At 42.5% G+C, this 24,988-nt stretch overlaps 1 protein-coding gene across 1 annotated transcript in view; it reads left to right on the top strand.

The window, feature by feature from the left end:
- The first annotated feature begins 70 nt into the window (after positions 1-70).
- TMEM178A (transmembrane protein 178A) overlaps positions 71-24,988 on the top strand; it is a 50,244-nt gene continuing 25,326 nt past the window's right edge. Inside the window, exon 1 of the mRNA XM_077843517.1 lies at positions 71-543. Coding sequence (XP_077699643.1) covers positions 144-543 — 400 coding nt within the window. The 5' untranslated portion in view covers positions 71-143. The remainder of the gene's footprint in view (positions 544-24,988) is intronic.

The raw sequence follows: 24,988 nt of genomic DNA, 5'->3' as shown, positions 1-24,988 counted from the left end.
CGGGGCTGCAGGCGCGGGAGGGCGGCGGGGGCAGGTGGGGCGCGCGGGGCGGGGGGGGGCGCGCGGCGCGGAGCCGAGGCCAAGTGCATTGTGTCTGGCGGCGGCGCGGGAGCCCGGCGGCGGCCGCGGCGGGGCGGGAAGCCATGGAGCCGCGGGCGCTCGTCACGGCGCTCAGCCTCGGCCTGAGCCTCTGCTCCCTGGGGCTGCTCGTCACGGCCATCTTCACCGACCACTGGTACGAGACCGACCCCCGGCGCCACAAGGAGAGCTGCGAGCGCAGCCGCGCGGGCGCCGACCCCCCGGACCAGAAGAACCGCCTGATGCCGCTGTCGCACCTGCCGCTGCGGGACTCGCCCCCGCTGGGGCGCCGGCTGCTCCCGGGGGGCCCGGGGCGCGCCGACCCCGAGTCCTGGCGCTCGCTGCTGGGGCTCGGCGGGCTGGACGCCGAGTGCGGCCGGCCGCTCTTCGCCACCTACTCGGGCCTCTGGAGGAAGTGCTACTTCCTGGGCATCGACCGGGACATCGACACCCTCATCCTGAAAGGTGAGCGGCCGCTGCGCCCCGCGCCCCGCGCCCCGGGTGCCCGCGCGGCCACCTCCCCGCCGCGCCCCGCGCCCCGCGCCCCGCTCCGGCTCCCTCTTTCATCCTTTCTTCCTTTCCCTCCCCTTCTTGCCTCTCTTGCCCTTCTTCTTTCCACGACTCTCTTCTTTCCTCCTTATCCTGCTCTCCCTCTCCTCCTCCTCTCGAGGCTGGGCTTTAGCCGAGCCCCCCGCCCCGGCCCCCAGCTTTTATCTGCTCCTTTCCTTCCTTTGACTCCTCTCCCCCTCTTCCCCCTCTTCCCTCTCTCTCTCCCCTCGTCCTCCTCTGTCTTTGTACACCTGCCTGACTTGCAAGGCATGTGTAGATTTTCTTGACGCTGCTCCCCTACGGAGGGTGACAATAAAAAAAAAAAAAAAAAAAAAAAAAAAGCCCAAAACCTTTCCCCAGCCGGGCACCTCTCAAGTTGTGCTTTCCTTTTAGAAATACCTTTGGAAGAAAAGCAGTGCAAGCCTCCGAAGAGGCGGAAAGAGGCTTTTTCTTGTATTGTGCAGATGTTGGGGTTAGATGGAACCGGCCTGGCCATCCCAGCCTGGCCGGCTAATGGGAAGCTAAGGAGGCCCCAGACCTTCTTGCCGACCCCAAAGTGCAGGGTTTCCTGTTGATTAGACGTCAGATAGCATTATTTCATTGGTGAGGCACTCGAGCACAGGTAGGACTTGCTTCTCACCTTCCTGATCACTCCACCCACCATCCTCCGTTTCTAGGCACACCGGGGTGAGGGCAGGAGCGGACCTGCCCAGGCCCTTTAAAGCACAGCTTTCTGGATTTGGCATAGAGTCTCTCATGTCTGTGATACCTTGTAAGGTTGCTTTTTGTTGTAGTTGTGGTTTTGGGTACTGAGTTGTAGAGCATTAGTTTGCTTTTCCGAAATCTATGCAACACCTGGCTTCCATGCATGTAAGCAGAAGTTTGATTTTTTGTTGTTGTTGTTGTTGTTGTAATCTCATTCATGTAAAAATATTCAAGTGACAATCCTATTGGTGAAGTTTCCTTCTAACTTTCAGAGCTCCACTCTTATTTTAAATTATTTTTCTCTGAAAGGAAAAAAAAAAAAAACCCACCCTCTTTCCCTTGGACTCATTATTGCAAAAAAAGAAAAATCACTACATTTTAGTATTTAGTAGCCATTTAGAAAAGCCAACAAACAGACTTGTGTGGAATTACAGCGTGGAATGGAATTACATAGAAAGGAGGGGGTTAATAACATTTTGGCCTTCGGAGTCTTGTTAGTTGGCATATTCTTCATTTCTCATACATGTCAACTTCCTCCTTCCCATGGCTAGCTCAGCTGGGGACTGCCATCTGAAATCTGTCTGTGCATGGAAGGACTCCAGCACTTTTGGGGAGGAATAAGATACAGTAACCTTCCTTTGGGAAGTACATCTTTTTCTTTCTTCTCCTAACTCACATCCAAATCTGATTTCACCTCATGAAGATGCTGCATAATTAATTCTGATAGTAGCATAGTACATGAACAAACTGTAAAAGCTGGATTTGGAGGCTCAGTTATGGAATGCTCATTTAGGCAAGGCAATTTTGAAAGCTAAGCAGCATAGTCTGTCTTTGGAAGTGACAGAGCTGCATTGCCTTAGACTCTTTCTATGCCTACAGTAGTTGATTGCACGTAAATTGCATATAGTGGAATGCCTGAAACAGCAGGGCAGAGCCTAACCCAACAACAGGAGAGGGACCCCCACAGGATACTGCACATTCCCCACCTCTGGAAGTGCCCTGGCTAGCTGAGGTGCCCAGCTCTGGGGTAATCCAGAGCCAAATATCCTAAAAGTAAAGGGACTTTAGAGGTCATTGAATCCCATCTCCCACCTATTGTTCAAAATCCCTTCTACATTCTTTCTGGCAAATGTTTGTCCAGCCTAGCACTTCTATAAGATTTCTATACTAACTAAAATGATCATATATTTCTTGTCATGAACACAGTGTTTTAGATTAAAACAAAATCACCTTTATAACATTGGTGGTGTTTAGCTAATCCTTTGTGCAGAACAGTAAAGGGTTCTAGGCTATAACCAGAAGACATGGACTCCATTGCTGGCTCTACTGCTCAGTTGCAGTGTATCCTCCAAGAAGTGTCCAGACCTCATTGGCCTTCGGTTTTCTTATCTATGGTATTAGGAAAGCTGACTATTCTTTAGGGAATTTTCTAGTTCTAAAATTTAACATTTTTTTTAAATTTAACATTGTTATAATAATAACAGTGTAAATTTAGCTTTCTGGGAAGTTAATGAGCTGACATTATTACGACATGAGGAGTTGGGAGAAAATGACAGCTATCAGTAGATGATAGGATCATAATTTGTTGTTTGGGAGACGGCCAAAAATGCTTCAAGTACTTTCAACGTTGCAACTAACCTACCTTGGGCTAGTTACATAACTCTTCTGGCTCTCCATTTCATCACCTATGAAATGAAGGGGCAAAATGAACAGCTTAAAATTCTATAATTCTACAAATAGTTTGATTTTGGCACCCGTATTAGGTAAGCATTATTACTTTTGTTTTGGCATCTGATGTTCGTGGCAAATCATATGTCATACATATGACAAATGAGTCATATGTATCTAGCAGTTGACATCACATCCAACTTAAAAATTTAAAGAACTAGGGTCTTATGGTCTACTTTTACTTCCTTCTCTTAATTATTTTGTTGATGAGTTTTAACATTTAGAAATTGTAGTCATGAGAAATGAAGAAAAATAGACTTAGATGGGGGAGGTAGGTGGGGAGTGGGGTGGGGTGGGTACGGGCCGCAGAACCACCTGGGATATTTAGTGAGCTTTGGAGAGAAAAAGAGACGAGCTGTTCCTCATAGGACTTAGAAGGCAAAACCCGGAGGTGAGTAAAAGTTGCAGAGAAGAAAGTGTGAGTTGATAATATGGAAAACATTCTCACTGTTGGAATTGTTTGCATTTCCTGTTACTGGAGGCCAGGCAAGTATTTCTGAAAGATGTAGAGGAGACAGAAACAGTCAGTCTAAACGATGAGAAATTAGTTTTGAAATGGAATGTATAGACTATCTCATCTTGATCTACTTAAGGAAAATCACAGAAAAACATTGATTTCGATGGGACAACTATTTGGGAAAAAATTACCAAATTCTAAGTGTCACTCTTCATTATGACTCTAGTTCACTGCTAGCCCAGAGTGACCCCTAGGTCTAGACTGGACCTCCAAGCAGGACCTTCAGTAAGAACAGTGGTAAATTTCTTGATAAATGCCTTGAAAACCAAGACTAGAACCCTGTGCTCCTCTGCCAGGCTGACAAAGGACTTTTTGCCAGCCCAGTTTGAGTACAGTTGTTTTTCCAGCTGCCAGGCCTCTTAACTAGCATTGCATTGGCCAGTCCACATATCTCTCTCTTGCCCACTGGGATAACTTGCAAAGGCTTTAGAGATTTTAGGTTCATTCACTATTTCCATCGTTTCCTATCCAGTGCGGTAAATGCCAATTGCAATTATGTGCAAGGTAATGAGGAAGACGTGGCATGTGGGGTTCTTTTGGGTTTGAGTTGGTCAGTTGACGCTAAATTATTCTTCCATACAATTCCTTCTTGCAGCTGACTTTTGCTGCTAAAGAAGCTGTACTGGTCAAAGTAGTGTATGCAAATGAAGCCATCCTCCACTTAGCAATTAGAAGGATAGAAAAGTTGAGAGAGCCTAGTTACAGGAACTTGAAAGAATGGACTTAAAATGTAGAGCTTCAGGCCTCCCTGTGCCACTGGGACTGTTAGAGGTTTGGAAGAAACTGTACATATAAAAGTCACAGAAAGTCAGTAAAGCGGGTGGACGTGGCGTGGATCACATAGGAAGCCCAGGGAATGAGAAAAAGGTGACCTAAGGATAGGTTCTCCATTCATTCATCTGATTTATTCACTCAACGAATACATATTGGGTGTCAGGTATTGCTCTAGGTGTAGAGGATACAGGAGTGCATACATGGACATAAGTGTCTATCCTCCTAGGATTCCTATCAAGTGGTGGAGGAGTTATTTTCTAGTGGGTTACGTAGGAACCCCCCGTAGTAGGTTGTGGGAAGAGCGCTTGGAGAGGGCTGCTAGCACTGGTAGGCAAATGACAGAGAATACGGTGCAAAGTGATGGACTGCTCTGCCCTTTGGGGGACGCCGGCCCTTCTGTTCCAAGTACAGCTCTTCTGTTTAAACTACTGGATGAACATTCAAATAGGAGGACAGATGGAAGGAGACTCAGTTGGAAACATTATATAATGCTTCTCTCAGTTACTGAAAACACTGATTTTAATAAATAAACATTGATGAGGCTTGTGAATACATTATGTAGAACTTTGGAGAAACTAATTTTGAATGGGAATTAGTCATTGAAATTATATCGAAAGTTCCAACTGTTCTTACTAGCCCTCCCTTTAATTTTCTAAATTTTTTAATTAAAGTTTTTCATTAAAAACCATTAACGTTACATTTCAAGTATATGTACCTTGTTGATGTAAATCAAATTTTAGTATTATATATTGCCTGCAATAAACAAAAGGAAGATTCATGTTGCAGTGTTTTGTTTTTATGAAATTGAAAGGGGTAGGATTTCAGAAATGTGAAGATGATAATTCTGTATGCATATTGTTAACTTGTATAAATCATTTGGGATTGAATTCTTGAAACTTGAAATAAAACATGTCCTTGTGGTTTCAGAAGCATTTTTCATCTAATGAGGTAAACAGAGATATCAAAGACAGTAGGACACATATACTTTGTCATTTTGTTCTGTGTAAGAAAAAGAAAGTAGGAAAATTGGTAGGAATTCATTGAATCTGTTCTTCATTCTGCTAATGATTTATCTGTTTCCCCTGTTGCTTATTTTCCATGAAATTAATAGTCTGTACAGGACCCACCAAGTTCTACCTGACACGGAAATAGATTGATGCTTTTCTTCAGCTCATTTGTAGACCAAAGTATCATTTGTGTTAGAATAATTATCTCCCAAGAGCAGATTATCTAGGAAAGTTGAGAGGCTAGCACTGTTTCTCCTCCCCGACCCATTAGGTCACATATGGTTCTCAGATCTTGTCTTGAACTAGAAGATGCTGCCGGCAAAAGGATTCCTTAGTTTTGGGGGTGCTGGGGATATCATCAAGACTGTCTTTTTCTTTCTTTACTCTGAAAGCCAGTGGTCTCCGAAATTGTTTTGAGCATCACTGTATATAATTTATATTCATTCATTTTTAAGTTATGTGCTTGGACCATACCAACATATGCGTCATAAAACACAGACAAAAGCAAATTTTGAAGGAATGTGGTAATAGATATCAACAGAAGTTCAACTATTTTCACCCTACATTCCTAAAGATTGCTTGTATACCCCCTGGCATGTGCATACTCCACTTTGAAGAGTGCTTCTCTCACTGCTCATTAGCAGAGCCAAGTTTCTCATCTGAGCCAAGAAACGAGTGATTTTTCCTATCCTGGCTGAACTTTATTACTTTATTGGGGGATGTGTGTCTCCCAGTACACTGTTATGTCACACACATTCATCTTGCACAGGGGAGAGAAGACACATTTTATTTTTGTATCATCTCTGATACCAGGCACAGGATTAAACGAGCCCTTTTTAATTAAACAACTGCCAGCTCATACTACACAACTCTTAATGACTAGATTTGTGGTTTAGTTGCAAAGTGTTTTGAGGCTGAACATAGCCAAGAGTAGCACTCTATGATTCAACACGTTCTATTGCTAATGCTCCTGAAGGTTATCTTGAATAGAAATGAAATTCTTACTTACCATTCTACTATCGAAAAAAGATACTTGCTTAAATTCTTTTCATCTATATACAGGAATTATTTTTTAAAAGTGATTTATAAACACAAAAGTGGATGAGGTTTTAAGCGGTTTGGGATCAGAATTGGCAAAATCAATGACCTTTTTATTCACCATGTCTCATGGATAACATTCAGCAATGGCCTTGAGAGGAAAAAAGGAAGAGTTTTTGCTATGTCATGGAAAGTTCACATCCAATTATATCCAAGTTGCTGTGATATTTTCCCCTTAGCTACTGATTTTTCTTCTCCAAAGCTCAAAAAGAGCCTTCAAACTCTCAAACCTCAGGCCAACTACTGGTAATTGCAAGTGTTCTTGATTGCCTTAGAAGATAAGCGTTTGTTAGGGGAGCATCTGGACGTTAAGATCCATTGAGGGAGAAAAGGAGACTCCCCAGTGTAGATGCTAAGCTAGAGACCATCAGGAGTGGGAACATTGAAGGAATTTAGGCGGGGGGATGGGGTTTCCCAACAGTTAACCAAGAATGGACTTTCCTTCCATCTCTGTTATGCCTGAAGGGCAGATTTTTGATCTGTGACCTCTGTGACCAAGCAAGCTGTGACCTCGGTGTGGCTTTCTCCTGTTTCACTCGGCCCACCTTTTTCCCAGTCCACCTTATCTTTCAGGGAGCTTCCACTGTCCTTTCATACTCAGTGGTGTGAACATCTGTTCCATTTTGTGGTACTATCTGCGGCTAAAAGCATCAGATTTGGTCATTGTCTTCACTTGCCACCCTCTTGCAGAAGCAACTGGTGAAATAGAAAGGAAAAGTTGAAAACAGCCAAACTGGAGGATCAACAACTACTTCAAATAGGAAATATGTCTCCTTTGGAATAAAACATTAGCTCAACATTCGGGGGGCAGTTCAGCTAAGATCATTTGAACAATGTAGATTTGCTTTAGGTTTAAAAAATTAGTTTTCCTACACTTACTATCTAAAAAAAAAAAAAACCAAACCAAACCCACAAACCACCACAACATTGATATTGTCTAAAGCGTTGCACAACTGGTTGTAAAGATCTTTATCAAAATAAAGGCATCTGTAAATAGAAAGTGGGCTTTATCTTCCAAAGCTGATAAAATTTATGACAGTTTATTTTTTTCACTTTCTTCTAGTGTTTCCCTGTGGTTAAAAGTGATTGCAATGATTAATCTATTTTACTGCAAGTTTTAACTAAAAGGATGTAACTGAACTTGGAGCATGAGAGACTCAGCATCCGTGTCTGAAGCTGACAGCCTTTGTTTGCTGCAGGGTAACTGGAGACTATATGCTGTGCTCCATCTCTCTTGAAATTCAGCCAGATAAACTGATTGCAGACCTAATAATAATGTCATGGGGCACCCATCAGAGAATGCACCAGCAAGTGAGAAAAGGGGAGCAATACGAACCACATTTTAGTTTCTGTTATCTTAAATTGCTGAGGACACATGGAATTATTTCCTATAACTTGCTAGGTGTCCCCCAGGGTTCAGACTTTTTGATATTTTGTTTACAGGTAAAAATCAATCAACTAATTTCTCCTCTAAGGACCTAAAGGATGTGCTGTGTTCCCTTTTGGTTTTCTCAAGTAATTTGATACTAGATAGGCACGCAAAGAAAAGGTTCCAGAAATATAAATGGGAAATTCTGAATGTATTGATAATTCCAGAAGGCGTAATTGTCTCTTTGCAACAGGTCACTCAACTGCAAATCAACACTGATGCTTCCATCTGCCAATAAGCACTGACGTGCAGACTTTGGGTCTGTCACAGTAGAACAGGCAGGATTGGAAGAGTGGGGGAGTGGGGAGGGCTCTATTTGGCTTGGATCTCTTTTGTTTACATGTTCAGGATTTTTATTTGGTGTAGGGGATGTGAGCATTTGCTTCACTCAACGATCAGTCAACAAATGTTACTGAGTGTTGGAAAGGAAACACTTTTGAAGATAAGAGGCTGCTTAGTGAAAAATATGGGTGCCATGTCCTCCTTTCTTGTAGGATTGTGCTTTCCCTTAACCATACCCAGAGTAGTGAGGAAGGAGGTCTGGGTAAGTGGTCAATTTGACTTTAGATGCCATTTCTTAAATTCTCACAATTTTGAAAACTGCTTACAGTGATGTTTACAGTTGTCATGGAATTTTAAGCCCATACATCCTGTTAAATGGTACTCAATGAAGTTATCCTGAAAAACAACAGAACTGATCGCCTGTCACGTGATTGAGAAATTATGAAACTGATCATCGCAGTGACCGTTTGATGTCACAAGAGACAACTGAAGGGGAGAAGAAACCAAACATATAATTGAGCCTAGGCCAACTGAAGCTCAGTGTTTGTTTTATGCCAGTGATGCTTCCGAATCCCTTGTGCTGGGTCACTTCATTCTTTGCACATATTGTAGGAGACTGGGTGTTCAGACAATGGAAGTATTGGTTGAAGAAAGCTGAAACTCATAAGTACTAGAAAAATAATGAGATAAGCTGAAGTAAGGAGTGGCAGGAAAAGTGACAGTGATGGCTAACATGAATATTTCTGAAAAATACTGTCTTTTGTTCAACTGTGGAAACAAAACAAAAGACACAAGGAAAGCATTTGCTATTCAGTAGTAAAAGATAAAACCCAGCCAGAAGATGTCCACCGAAGAAACATCAAAGTCACATTGTAGTTCTTTCCTTTCCTTTTTTTTTTTTCTCAAGAGTTACCTTTTCTTTCTGGAGGAGACTCAGCTTGGTAGGAGGAAAATGGGTGAGCTCATGTAGAATCAAAGATCCATAGAGTTGAAGGGAACTTTGAGCAGTGATTCTCACCCTATTTTTTTTTTTTTTTTTTTTTTTTTTTTTGCTACGAAGCCCATAACAGAAGATTTTCACATCTGCTACTAGCACCTATCAGTTCTCGGCATACCAGTTCAAATTCCCTCCTTTTCTTTCTGAAAGCTTATTTTCAGAACACCTGTGAAGGAGGGGGTGTTGTAATCAGCATCATTTCAAATTTGTTTTAATTTATAAAACAGAGTCTACCATTTGGCTAAGGGAGGCCTTCAGTCTTATATAGAAGAAGCTAAACAGACAGCAGTCTGATGGGCAGTGGGGATGGGGGCTTTATCTACATTGCATAGTTTTCAGGCTTGGATGCTTGTAATGGGAGCTGATGGATATTGTACACATTGATGGTTTGGTCCCCCAAAGTCATCCCCAGGCATCACCACTGATTTGGAAAATTGGGAGCCATATAAATAACTCATTTCCTGTTCATCTTCAGAACTGATCCCAACATACCTGAATTGGGAAAAATTTTTTACAGTGATAGGAAAAAGAGTATAGAAGGTCGCAGTTTTGTATGCCCTCCAAGTGCGACATAGTTATTGAAATAAATATATCTGAGAGCCCCTGAGAGGCATTAAACAGAGTCGTTCCCTTGTCTCTAATCCACATATACAGACGACTCTGCAGTAATATTTTGATATGCCATGGGGGAAATTGAGTGCTTCTTACTAACAGGCCCCAGATTTTCATTTTGGAAATTTGTGGCATGGGTACTTTTTAGAGCATATTTTTATTTCTAAATGATAACAGAGTTTTTGTTTTAGCATGCTTCTAATTCTATTTACAGGTTAAAATGACAGACTTCTTTTTTTCCCTGTGGCCAAGTGTTCTATATATGTAGTTTTTCTAGAGTTGTTTTTATTTTTGAAAAGGCCAGGTAGAGCAGCATTTCTGATTAGGTATGAAACATTATAATTTGAGCTGTGGGTCTAATTTTTTAAAATGCAGTTAATAAAGCACTTGACAAACATCTACTTACATAGCTGGATTTATCAGTTAAGGATCTCTTGGTGCCAAATAACAGAAAACCCAAATAAAAATGGCTTAACCTACAAGGAAAATGTATTATCTCCCATAACAAGATGTCTGGAGGAAACCTGTTCCCTGGGCTGATTAAAGATTCAGTGCTGTTGGGCTTTAGTAGTCCCAACATGGGTGTTTTTTGCCTTCAGGCTTGTTTCTTCCTGGTCACAGCAGTGCCATGAGTCACTTCCTCACACAGCTGACAGTTCAAAGGCTAGGAAGGAAGAGAGGCCATGCCCCATTTTTGTGAATCTATTTTATAATAAATGTAATTTCCCAGAAGTCTCTGAACAGACTTCCCACTGGTCTCATTGGTGAGATTATTGTCACATGACCATTCCTAAACCAATCCTTGGTGAATGGAATGGAATTATCATAATTCCCTTAGACCAATTAATTTTTTCCCTGGTCCTGGTGAAGAGCCCAGTCTCCCCAGGGAAGCATTTAGCTGCCTGACAGATGAACAAAATTTGGTCTCTGTCAGCTAAGGAAGTGTGGACGTTGTGTATACAACCACAGTGCACAGTGGTGGTGTCTGGGGATGACTGGAGGACCAAATCATTCATGTGTACAATATCCAAACTCCAAATGGCAGTCTGGTCCTACCTGTGGTCATTCTGTAGGTAGATCAGGACTGAGAAGAGAACCCAGATTTTCTACTAGCTTTTCCAGATTTACTATGTTCTCTCTATCTATCCTGCCCTGATGGGCATAGGGGAAGAAAAACATCTTTTTCCTTTTACACTCCAGCTTCTCTGGTTGGGACCTTATAAAACAGAAGACAGATTAACAAAAGAAAACAAATAGAAGTTTGAAATGTACATGGTGCATATATTTGGGAGCACTCAGATAAGTAACTCAAAGTGGTGGTTAGAACTTGGGCTGATATGGCATCATAACAAAAGAACAATATATTTTTAAGAAGAGACCATACAAAGGAAAAGGACTTTGAGCTTCTAGGACTGAAAAATTGTGGGAAGGCAAATATATGAGGGAAACCAATGACAGATAATGACCAGTTTTAGCAATTTTTAAAATGTAGTTTCCTTTGGTACTGTCTCTGGGATGATATGAGTCTAGAGATGCCTCTGGTGATTAGCTTCTATCCTCTCTGGTAGAGACGGGAAGGAGGAGAGCAGAGAAATTTTCTTATATCTACTTCTTCTCAATTGCCTTCAGCTCACAATAATCCTCATGAAAAAGTGGCATATTTTGGGGCAGCATACTCTGCTACCTTTCTTGGGCACTTGGAAGTGCCTTGAAAGCCTGGTGCTTTTGTGAAGAGCTGGTTGTGGTTCTTTAATCTCGAGTGACCCAGGAACTTCATGATTGTTTCTAAGGAGGCTTATTTATAATTGCACTTAAAAAAATGGAATGTAAAATGTTCAAAATAGTGCATTTTAGGGGATATAGACGTATTCTAAGGTCCGATAGTGCAGTTGCTATAAATTTCATATGCACTGGGCTTGGTGAGATCAGGATTTCAGTGCTTCCTGGATGTACAACCTTATTCCCCTACCCCACCAACACACAGAGAAGGTCAGTGCGCACCAGAGAAGAGTTCTGTGGAAATCATTATTCCGAATATGCCTGACCCCCACCCCCAAGCCAGCCTGGTTTATAAAAGTCTGTTCGCCCTACAATATGACTTGTTTTAATTTCCCGTAGGAAAATAACAGTGACGATAATATGTTTCATTATCATCCCTTGACCGGTAACCCACTGACCATTATTACAAACTACTAAGTGCATCTATCACTATTAACAACTTGAGAAAGAAAATTAGCAAATCCTCTTGCTGTTGTCTGTGTCCTGATGTGTTGGTAGAAGCACATGCTCAAAACCTGAGAAACTAACCAATTCTAATTTGAAGAGATGCCGCTTTACTAGTGTCTTTATAGGGCTTGAATAATCCTTGAGATTTCTGTGAAGAAGTGTTTGCTTTCAAAATTGCAAAGCTGGAAGGCCACGTGAGGAAGCAATTGTTTGACCATGTATGATCTTGGGTTTGGAGGAGGGAGTAGAGGGAGACTGTGTTAGGATGAGCCCCAGTCATCTCAGCAGGCATGTTCAAGCTGACCCACCTCAGTGCACCTCACATTTTCTGATGGAATTACTATGCTCCTCTTGGATGTCTCATTTGAAACTGAGAGACCTATTTATTAAAGCTTGATACCTCTTTAGAGCAGGAATTTCAAAGCAAGAAAACAATCTGAACCATTACAGATGGGCTGAGCTAGCAGGATTTTAGCACAGAAGCCTCAGAAGATGGTGTAGAGCCACAAGGTATGTGGGTGGACATATATTTGGACCACCAGATTGCATGCCAATTTGTAGGTTCAAAAAAAAAAAAAAAAACAAGAGAGCAGGCAGGAAAGAAAAGAAAGCAGGAAGGGACAAATGAGCAGCTATTTGGTGAATCTTTGGAGGACCATCTCTATGGGCATCTTGTTTCTTTAAATATAAAAAATTAGTACATTTATTTATCTTTCTAAAATCCAATCTTATCATGTCTTAGCTTTTAATAAAAATCTCTGTCTGAGGGGTTCCTCAGTAAATTAAACACAGAATTACCAAATGATCCAGCAATTCCACTCCTAGGAATATACCCAGAAGAATTGAAAACAGGGACTCAAACAAAATCTTCTACACGAATGTTAATAGCAGCGCTATTCACATGAGCCAAAATGTGAACACAACCCAAATGCCCATCCATTGATGAATAGATAAACAAAATGTGGTATATATTATAATGGAACATTATTCTGCCATAAAAAGGAATGATTTGCTGCTAATCTTGAAACCATTGTGATAAGTGGAAGAAGCCAGACACAGAAAGCAATGTATTGTATGATTGCAGTTATAGAAATATCCAGAGTAGGCCAATCCGTAGAGAAAACAAGGATGGAGGAATGGGTAGTGACTGCTTAATGGGTTTTCTTTTGGGTTGATAAAAATGTTCTGGAAAAAGAGGGAATGGCTGCACAGTGTACTAAATGAAATTGAATTGTTCACTTTAAAATGGTTAAAATGGTAAAAAAAAAAAAAAAACCACACACACACACACAAATCTCTGATGATTTCCCACTCTTCACAGCTATAAGTCTAAACTTCTCAGCAGTTCATAAAAGGTCATAAAATAATCTTCACTGTTGGCTCCAACTACCTTTCCGTTTATATACCCGGCCACTCCTCTGAGAAATCAAGGGTCAGGCTATACCAGCCCATTTGCTGTTCCCTCAATACATACGCCCTTCACTGTCTGTATCATTGCATATCCTGTTTCCTCTGCTGGAAATACCATGCCTTCTTGTCCATCTGGGCTCTCTTTCTTGAAGGCTTAGTGTCATACTTAATTCCTTGACTCTAGCCTCAGCCCCTTTGCAAGGTTAACTGCTTTATTAGCTGAGACCCCAGTGTGCTTTATACATACCTCTATGATGGTACTTCCTACATTGTACTGTGATTTGTTTCCTTGTTTTTTTTTTTTTTTTCCCCTACCTTAAGGCCAGGGACAGATAGTACCCAGCGTAATATCTGGCACATGGCAATCTTTCCATAGAATGGCTGTTGAAAAAGATTACATTGGCTTGACTCATATTATGGTCATCCTATCTGGTTCATTTTCTTCTCGCCCACTCCATCATTTTTTGTTCAGTTCAAGGATAAGGAGAAGGGAGAATTATTCTCAGTTTTCAAAGCCTAGGACTCTAATAATTAATTCAAAAAAGACAAAGTCCTTGGCATTTTTAAAAAGTAGTGATAGTAGTGGAGGTAAAAAAAAAAAACCATTTATTTATGCTATGCTTTTATTTTTGAAGTGTTAAAAAAATCAGTGTAAAATTAACAGAGTGCTTCTTTATGGGGGATTTTCTTTATAAATGTTCTTAATCCTGAACTAAAGGATTGTATTATTATTGAAGTTTTCTTGTCTTTCTGCTTATCTCCATGGGAAGTCTCTGCTTCCAGGGAACTGTTCTGTTGTCTCTGTTCTCTCACAGGACCTAGTAGGGGGCTTTAGAAATATTAGGAACTCGGTACTGACACAGTGTTTTGCAAAATATTTCTTTTTACAGTTTGGTATATTAAATACACTTTTTTAAAAAAAAATAAAATTGTTGCAAGTCCAGTTATATACTTCCTTTGGCCAGAAAGCAGAATGGCTGGAATAAGCTACAGAAAGACTCTTGGTTGCTGCCCTTCATCTGTCTCTTCACTGAGCTGTTCTGCTGTGTGGGGCTCATTGCTAGGGAGGCTCTCCAGCTGCGGGTGAATTGCATGGGGTGCAAGGGTGCTCTCCTCTAGCGGAGGTGGCTCTCCTAGAGACCAGTGGCTTTGCTCGCCCTCTGAAGTGATTTCCCTCCCAGCAAGTTTATTTTGCAGTTTTCTGAGGAGACAGAGGAGTCAAGAGATGTGGGGTATCTTCTCCACCCTGTTATTAACTCACTATGTGACCTTGGCCAAGTCACCTCACCTCTTCAGAGCCTCATTTTCCCGTTCGTAAATAGAGATTGGATCACTATAACCTGTTGGGTCTCTTTCAGCATTAACTGGCTGTAATTATAGGATGCCCAGAAAACAGTGGCTTAATTAACTCTGCAAAGTATAAGGATAGGAAAAGGTCAGTTCTTTCTAGAAGCAGGTAAGCAGTAGGACAATCCAAATTTGAGAGCCTTTTCCTGTTTTCAAACTGTTCACCCGTATGTCTTTTCTTTGCTCTTTTGTATGTGACAGGCTTTCTTATTGCTTAATTTTCTTTTATGTTTCCTGAGGATTTCAAAGGAGAAAGCGGGACTTTCTATATTGTTCCAGGGATTCTCTTCTGTGGGAGCAATGTTTGCCATTTGGTTGGAAGAATTCAACTGTATAATTTTTTTTGCTTCTTAGATTATTTCATAGGGAATTGGTAATAATAAGGTATATCTGGTTTTAGGGACTGGAGTCAGAGTTTATAGTAGAGAACAAAAAGGAGTACCCTTTAGAAAATTGCATAGTATAATTTAAATTTTGCCTTACTCGCTCATTTTTAAATGTCTTTGAAGAAGTTTTGAAAAGATTTTGATGAAAGAAAAAATCATACACCTTTTTTGTTACTACAGGAAAAATTCTAGCTTTATTCCTTCTTTGCTTCAAAGAGTATTTAATACTCATAATTCATGTGAAGTCAATGAGGAGTCTACAATTATGTGTTATGCTTCATTTTGTTCAAAAGTTTTAAAGGTATGCTTTCTGAATTTAGTTATCCATTTCATTAAATACCTGGAAGTTATATTTGATCGGTTTAATTTAATTCATATTATGAATCCTGATTATTCATTTTAGTTTCTTTTCCCCCCCTCACATAATATTTTAGGTGGCTTGCCACATACTGTAACTGGAGTAATAATTAATTTTACTGAAAGCCTTATTCAAAAAATTTGAATGTGATATGACTTCTGTTGACTCCAAGTTTCCTCCTTTACCAAGGAAAAGATATATCTACATAACCTCTTTCGTCATCCATGGCACTGATTACAATGGCTAATTGTAATTAGCCTCTCAACTTCCAATCCTTGATAGGACCAGTTGTTTTTACTTAAATCCTTCCACACAAACCAGAGACTGGGTAGGCAGGCCAATCATCAACCTTGTCTCCATCAGGGTCAGGCTGGTGCTTATCAAGAGAGCCAGAGTGTGACTTCCGGAAGACAGACTGTATGTTGTTTAGGGTATTGAGGTAGTACATCTCCCCTTGTCCCTGTCATAAGCATTTGGTTATATGGAAGATGTACTTAGAAGATTATCTAAGAGCAGGAAAATAAACCTGTGTAGAGAAAGTTAACTACTAACCTACCCTGAATGGTGGTGGGGAAGATGGGTGAGAAGCAAGTTCATAGAGAGGGAGAGGAGAGCCATCCCATAACGGTCTTAACTTTGGTCTCTTGGTTTGGGAATATATTGCTTAAAAAGTTTCTTCATTCTTTGGGGATTTTGTTTCTTCATTTCCTTTTACAAACGGTAATACTAGGGAAGAGGCTTACACAATCCGTGGGAGACTATGAACTAGGTAAGTGAAATTTCTCTGTAGTAGCCATATGATGAGGCATGAGAGACTCATGGAGTATTAAAGAAAGCACCTTAAATGGACACAGCAGATTCCTTCCACATCACTTAAAACAGCTATTCACAAGGAGAAAAAGGACACATGTTCCCTGAGTAAGCGTGTGTGGTCCAGGAGAATGACATTGAAACTGCTGGCAATTACCATTTGTGTACAGAGGGGGATGTGTCCATGTGGTTGGGGGTTGGTGTGTGAGGTGAGGGATGGGCGCTGGGGCCTGGGAGGGGGAAGACGCAGAGACCTGGGCACCAGGAATTCCTGGCCTACCCCTGGCCCTTCCTGCTGCACATAGGACCTTGGCAAGTCGCATAAACCTCTCTAGATCTCTGTTGGTCATTTTTATTTTATTTTGTTTTATTTTAAGATTTTATTTGAGAGCACCAGCAGGGAGGGGGGAGGGGGAGGGGCAAAGGGAGAAGCAGGCTTTCCACTGAGCAGGGACAGCACCCCCACCTCCCCCTCCCCCATCCTCCCACCCTCCTACTCTAAATCCTCAGGGCTCCATCCCAGAATCTGGGATCATGACCTGAGTTTAACGGACTGATCCACCCAAGCACCCCATCTGTTGGTCATTTTTAAAGTGAAGGGTGGGATTTCTAAGAGTTTTCCAAATTACTACATTTTATGATTTATTTAGAGTGTCAGGAAGTCAGAGTGAGTTTTCCAGATAGCTAAAACCTACCTTTCTGTGCATCTTAATGGGTGGATGTATTTATTCAATGCATTATGCACACCCCTGCCCTCTGAAACAGAGAGCTCTAAATTTAGCTTTTGCATAATGATTCAGGTTATCATTCAGGTTATCATTATGAACGATGACATAATACTTAGGTACCCTTAGAGAATGCAGAGGTGTGTAGAACTATGTGCCTCAAAACTAAATAACATAGTCTACTATTCTTCAAAGAAATTGTGCTTTCTCTGATTTTTTGTTTTAATGCTTGCTGTTTTTCTAAATATCTCTTCCTTTTTCTTCTGTTGCCTGCCTCTAGCTTCCCTTTTATATATCCCACTTTGCTGTTTCTAATGGGCTAGAACACAGGGCTGTAGATGAAGCACGTAGGAATTAGGCCTGAAGTTAGCGCAAGAACCTGTAGGTGAGGTTTCAGGAGGGACTCCTGTGAGTGAAGACTGCGGGACTTGGTTGTCATTGCTGTAGGCTTTTGGGGGTTCTTCTGTGTTGCAAGGAGCAAATTTTGCAGAACTATAGTCTGAAGTACTACTTACTGAACGCTGTAAAGTTTGTGACCATTCTTCCTCCAGAGAAATCAAGAATGGTGACAGGGCAAGAAGGCCAAGAGGGCTCAGAAATAGAAAGAGGTCACTGAGAGGACAGATGGACAGACCTGTGAGAGTGTCCGGATGATCGACAGACACGGCCAGATCTCCTTTGTAGGGCATCCCACACAGTCATTCCGGTTCACAGCCTTGGCTTGCCGGCCATTCTGTACCATGACAGCCCATTTCTGCCTCCTTCAGATAAAGCAGATACAGGGGATTGGCAGTGGCAAGGCTGAATTAGGACCCATGGATGCTGAACTCCTAGTTAATTGTCATCCTATTGATCCTCCAGACCACTTGTCGCAGATTAAGAAAATGTAAATTGGCGATTCATTTGCTGTGTATTTACATGGAAATGCCACTTTATTAGTTTGCAAAGTACAGTAGCTTCCATTTCAGCATATATTTGGACACTGACTAATTTGCACTTGTTTGATCTTGCAAGCTTGGCAATTTTGGGAAACCTCCTACATCTCCCATCCTCCCTCCTCATAATCTCACCTCACCCATGCAACAAAGCCAAGAATGTTGCTTTAGGCTATAGGAGCCATATTAAAAAATACTGCTGGGTTTCTTCAAGCTTTTCTGATGTAAACTAATTAATTAATTAATTTTATGTTTAGGTAACTCCCGAGGGTGATAGGGAGGTGTGGGGGAAAAAGCCAGGAGACCAGCAGTGATTAGACCAATGGGACTGTCTGTGTCATCCTTTTCGGCACGGTAGTTAAGTGTGCCACGATTGTGTGCCACCTATGTTATTTTTTTCCTCCTTTTTAACAATCAGCGTGGGTGACTATGGGAACAGTCTGGAGGCACCTTCTGCTACTCATGCTGACCCCTCTTCACTTCGAGAAAAAGACTGTCATTCTTGATCTTGGGATTCTGGAATTATGGTCTCTGTAACAGTATAGCCTACGGCCTTATTTATCCAAGGCTTCAGATTGACTTCTTCTTTATTGATTTGGGCTGCTAATCATGCAGTCTGTTGGACTGTTTCTAATTATTTTGGCTATCTTAATTATTGGATTGTGCATGATCTGCTCTATTCAAATAATTTCTCAGCAAAAAGAATTGAACCAACTCAAGAGTGTATACACATCTACCTAGTTCCTATCTGCTCTGCCTCTAGCCCTTTGTATCATGTTAAATGAATCAGTTTTGCCTCCCCCTTTTTAATTTTCCTCTCTGTGAATACAGAGAGAATGATATTATCGTGTGGCTTGAGATTTAGGGTCACTGGATATCAGGCACTAGCCAAATGTAAATCTTCACTACCAGTTTGATTGGACCATTCATGCTGATATAATTATGTTGTTTAAATCTTTACATTTGTCTTCTTATGAACTTTCACAAACGTGTGCTCATTGTGAAAAATGCAGAAAACTGCAGAGGAAAACAAAAATCACTTATAACCCTGCAACTTAGTTAAATAGGCCTGTGAAAGTTTGATTTCTTTTCGTCCAGTCAAATATATACACAAAGACATATTTGAAACAACAGTGTATACTGCTTTGTATCCAGTGTTAAGCCACAAGAATTTTGCAATTTTCATCATTTTTAATATATGCATAGTATTTTAACGTGTGGATGCCCAAGCTTGTAGTTAACTCCTCTTTCCGACTCTCATCTGTCCTCATATCCCTTTTTTTCCCTGCTGATAGGATCATGTATCTGAAATAAAACTTGATCATATCGCTGGCCTGCTTAAACCCTTCTGTGGCTCCTGATAACTTCCCGGAGGAGGCCTGGCCGTGGGGGGAACGGCACTGGGCTGCCTGTTCTCTGCCAGCCTCCCCTCTGGGCTCTTTATCCTCCTTTCTCTCCACTTCATGCTCTGCAACCCTGAACCTCCATCCTGGCAGTCCCTGGAAACGCTCCTTATCTCTGCACTTTTGCTTTTACTCTTCTTGGGTCTGGAATGTCTGTTCCTTCCCCTAGTGTCACCACCCATGACCTGGCTGACTCAGACTCAGTTTTAAAATTCACTCTAGGATGGCTTCTCTGACTCCCCCTCACGGGGAGTGTGCTTCTCTGGGCAGTCCTGAGGCAGCCTGTTTGTATTTCCATCACGTATGTGACTCCTGGCCCCCTCCAATCCGTTCTCCACGCTAAGGCAATAGGGAAGTGTTTTTTGCTTGTTTGTGTCAAAAACAAACCAAAACAATCAATTCCGATCACATCATCAATTCTGATCATTTATAATCTGTGGTGACTTCCAATGAGGCTTATAATAATGAGCTTCAGGCTTCCCATGGTCTAGCCCCACTTTCCTTTCCAGCAGTGTCTTTTTTGACACCTGCCCCCACTCTGTACCCCAGCACCACACATCTTCCTCTTCCCAGCCCTGTCTATGCCCTTGCTTCTGCTCCACAAGGATATTCCTGCCTATTCTTGAGAACCCAGCCTTGATGGACTGCCTCCACCTTCCCCTCATGGCTCAGGCATCCTGTTCTATGGTTTCAGAGCCCTGTGTTCTCCTCTATGTCAGAGTTGTCATCTGACATTGACTTGTGCTATTATTTCAGTAATGCCAGTGTTGCTCAGTAGACGCTAAGCTCTCTGAGGGTAGAGCCTCTCTCTGTTTTCATTCACGTTACAGGTGGGATTGAATCCAAAACTGGGGGGAAAAATCACAATGTCCGACATCTGAGGTTAAACAAACTTCAACGAATCAGGCTGACTAAGACCAGTTCGGTTAGATGTGACCTAGTGGGCTGTACAGGACCTGCGGACAAAAGGTAGTCGGTCACGTATGACAGTGTCTGCTCTGTTATAGTCCTTGGAATCCTCTATGGAATCAATAGTAACAGCCCCACTTTACATATAAAGTAAGACTCAGAGAATATTTTTATAAAGGTAGCAGGTGGCAGGGCCATCACTGAATGCTCAGCCGGCCTCCCGGAGCAGGAGGCGATGTGGAATGAAGGGCAGGGCAGGGTCCAGGCTGTCTACTAAGAAGTGATGGACCTCCTGGTGCACTGTTGTGAAGCCCCACGTGTTTCTTTGTGTGTCTGAGGTTGCGTTTGGGCAGCTCACTGGCTTATCGTGTGGTCTTAAACCAGTCAGGCAGCAAAGACGTGCAGCCAGAGGCAGGGAACGCTTCAGAGGCTGAATTCATCTCCGCACATTTGTGCCCCTGGCAATTAATTGTGTCCTTCCGGTCTATTTGCTTGCCCTACGCAAGTGGGCACGGCTGTTGGCCAAGGTGCCAGGGCCCTCAGAGGGCACCGTGCCAAGCCGTGGGTAGGAAGTCACCTTTAGGTGCCAAGACTGGGAAACACAGGTACTCAGGAGCCTTTCAAGCTAACAGGTGGTCCTTCCACTTCTAGTCTAAGGCTTTTTAAAGTCATCCCCCCTGAAGAGGCCGAAAACATTGGGGTCCCTGGAACCTTGGATATCTTGCCCTAGGCTTTGAAAACCCAACAAAGGCAAAACAGAAGTCTTCTGGCAAAGGAGAATAATCCAGAAAGGATGTTGCCAGAGTTAAAAGAAAAAAAATTTTCTCCAGGATTTTCTTAAATTAGGTTTTCCTTTTAATTACCTAGTTATCCTTCAGAAACTTGGAACAGTCCCATTCCTTATCAACATATTCCTTGTCAATTATGCACAGGCTCAGGCTTCTGGTGCCGATGGTGATGCTTAAGTACAAGGCAGCTGGAAGTTTTCCCCTTGGGTTGTGGGGAGTGTCAGGAATGCTAATGTGCTACGGCTCTGGGCTGAGCTGGTAGCTGAAGGGGAGGCCTCACTGAGCACTGGGCTTGGGGGCAGGGCGAGGAGCAGATAAGAGGCTCTGGGTCTGCACAGCCACCCCACCTCCTGCCCCCAGCTGTGGGGGAGAGGGGGCAGGGTGGCTGGCCCCACAGGGTGAAGTGGGGGAGCTGGGCATTAGTCTTTAATTTTTGTGATTCTCATGGACCCTGCCTTCTCCCCGGTTCTAAATATTATATTCTCAAACAGAGGATTGAAGTGATGCTTAGCAAAACCGCTTATTGGCACTTTTTTTTTTCCCCTGTCTGGCTGTCTGTGTCATTCATGCTGCCTGATGTAAAATTAGGGCTGGAAACATTGTGTGGGCATGTTCTGATGAGGTGTGGGCTGGAATGTGGTGGGGCGCGTGTGTGATGAGATTCAACAGGATCAGGGGTGAGGTGCAGCTCTGGACCATTTGTGAGTTATCTTGTCCTCTCCTCTCCGTGTCCTCTGAAGAGGCTTCTTATGACTGCAGGGGATCAGCACAGGAGGTCAGAAAGAGAGGTACAGCTCTGCTTCACGATGTCATTGGAACTGGACTAGAAGTATGTTTGTATTTTTGGCTCAGGCACCTGATGGTTATTTTGGTGGTTGGAACTGTGTGGGTAGGTGGGTGAGTCCTGGGAGGAGGAGGAATGGGGACTCCACTTTGGAGTGTGCATCTGTGAGGGCGGGCCCTCTCTCCCTACGCAGAGATTCCCAAATGGATGGCAGTTCCAACTTGGTCAAGGGGGAGGGGGAGGTTTTCCCTTCCTATCTTCACATTAGGTATTGAATGCCAACCCGCCAGTCTGGGGCTCAGGTGTGTCCTGGGCTCTGGGGTTACAGAGACATGCAATCTCTAGCCTCCGTGGTCCTTCCCCCATCCCCACCCACTTGTTCTTTCTCCTCTGCTACTCCTGTGCCCCTCCTCCTGTTTTTCCTCAGCCTTAGTCAGGGGTTTTAGGCACCTGACCACCTCCTCAGCAAGCAGGGGAAGAAATCTTTGCCTGCAGAGCTTTCGACAGTGGTTTCTTTGAGTCTTTCTGTTTCCTTGTGGGGAGAGGGCAGTGTGAGAGCAAAGGGGATGGAAATAGAGAAAGAGTATTGTGATAATCGCAATGCCATATGCCAGCCTGCTTTATGCTTGTCCCTTTAAGAGGATTAATTAGGCATCATCAGGTGTAGTCATAGTGATTCTCATCTGACAAAGTCTGTTAAGATATCTGAGATTGGCATTGGAGGGAGATGCAAATTCAATACCAGCTCTGTCACTTGTTAGCCGTAGGCCTTCAGACAGTTTATTTAAACTCACTGAGCTTTAGTTTCCTCCTCTTTAAAACAGAGGTAATGATAGAACCTATCCCATGAGGGAAATGTGAGTAAAACTTTGAGCATAGAGCGTGGTATATAGCAAGGCTTCAGTAAATTATTATCACAGCTATTTAGTTATGTGGCGTGGGCAAGCCGCTTCAGTGATCTGTACCTTGTTTTTTTTTTTTTAATTTTTATTTATTTATTCATGAGAGACACAGAGAGAGAGGCAGGCTCCATGCAGGGAGCCCCATGTGGGACTTGATCCCAGGACTCCAGGATCATACCCTGGGCCAAAGGCAGGCGTTCAACTGCTGAGCCACCCAGGCATCCCTGTACCTTGTTCTTTTTTGTAAAAGGAACAGAATGTCTTCCTTATGTGACTTACAAGGATGTGTGGTGAGGCATTCTGTACATAGCATGACATACTACATGATAAATAAAAGCATGCTTATCATTTTCCTATAACCACACTAAAGCAACTCTAGTGGTCTCACAAGTGTGCTTGTCTGGCTACAGATTTCTGTCATGACTTAGGGATGCCTGTGGAGCTGCTAGAGGAACCAGCACTCACGGGAAATAGTGGGAAAGGCTGCCAAAGGCAGGGGGTCTCGCCCAAACTGCCATCTTCCTACCGCTGCTGCAAATGGCTTTGGGATTTGTCTTCTTCCTAACATAAGTTTCTTGCCTCTGGAAGGTGGCGAGTGCCATCCTCTCTTCTTATTGCAGTGAATCCTTGATAATTCATTCAATTTGGAGATTTCATCCCCTTTCACTTCTGGTCTCTGGTGTCCGCCAGGCCACCTAACTATGACCAGGCGGGAGAAGGGAAAGGAAATGAAATCAGACTTGTCAGTTGTGCTTGATCATGGCTTAGGCTTGATCATTACTTAGAAAAAGTTGAAAATATTGTTTCAAATCAATTTATATTGTTTTTTGAAATTGATTTCAATAGCCTACCAAAGCCCAGGAGTACAACTCTATCAATTATTGAGCCAGCAATAGAACAGGCGCTCTCTATAGTTCCTGAAGGCTGGCTCTAAAGGGCTCCTAGTTTCCATTTATCTTGATATGTATCTGTGACACGTCTCATCATAAATCCAGCAGCCCATCTGGTGAAGGGGACACAAGAACATTGTTCATGGTAGCAAATATGTTTAAATTTTTTCACAGTTTGAGCAGAGCTATTACCCTTGTCTATACCATCATAAATTAGCTCTACCAAACATTGCTTTCCTAATCTCCATATACACTAGTAATTAGTCAATTCAGCTTGATCCAGGGTTCATTTTCATAGAGGAAACAAACTTCTGAAAGTGTAGCTCAATTAGAAAGATTCTATCAAGCCACCTGGAATGGGCCAAGAGTGCATTGTTTTTAAGGATAATTTGCCCTGAAACACAGCCAGCCCTCTCCAAAATGGGCAGTCTTTCTCCAGTAAGCTGCTCTTTTCTGAGTTTTTGGGAAACTGCTAAAGCCATCAGAGTTTATGGGTCCCCATGTGGCAGGTGGGAGATCTCTCTCTCTCTTTCTCTATCCCTCTATCCCTCCTTCCACCCTCCCTGTTTCACAGTCATGGGTTTCAAGTTGTTAGTTTTTCATTTTTGTGGAACCATATTCTAGATTCAGAAAGTAGGTCCTCTGTCTAAAAGACACTCCCTCAATAAATGTTGGTTGAATGAATGAATTAATGAATGAGTGAAAGAAAGAATAAATGATGAGATGATTGACTTTGGTGGTCCCTGATTTTACACTGATACTTGGCCCTTAATTTTTTCCCAAATGCTGGAAGTGAGGATGTAATTACACATACCACAGTCCCTTGGGTCAGGACTCACACTTCACTGGTCCTACTTATAAAGAGAGCAGGAAGAGTGTGTGAATGGACACTGTCTCCATGGACCAGGCACTGTTAGGACACTTGACATATGTTATCTCATTCGGTCCTCATAACAATGCTGTAAGACTTTGCAAATGAGGAAATGGAGACTCAGAGTGGTTGAGTGTATTGCTCTAAGTCAGCTGGTTCCAAAGCCAATATTCTCCTTTACACTTTAATAAAAATTATTTATTCATTTGAGAGAGAGAGAGAGCATGAGTGGGGGAAGAGGCAAGTGGAGAGGGAGAAGCAGGCTCCCCACTGAGCAGGGACACCCCCTCCCTCTGAGATCATGACCTGAGTCGAAGACAGATGCTTAATTGACTGAGCCACTACCCAGGCACCCTCTCCTTTATACTCTTGCATGCTGCTTCTCATAAGCACATATTCAATGTAGAAAAAACTCATATTCCCAAGTTTCTCCTAATATTTAGGAGTATACAGGTTTAATCTTCCAAT

This window comes from Canis aureus, chromosome 12, assembly GCF_053574225.1.
Source record: "Canis aureus isolate CA01 chromosome 12, VMU_Caureus_v.1.0, whole genome shotgun sequence".
NCBI lineage: Eukaryota > Metazoa > Chordata > Mammalia > Carnivora > Canidae > Canis > Canis aureus.
Note: the sequence above shows the minus strand (reverse complement) of the source record. Positions and strands in the feature narration are given on the sequence as shown.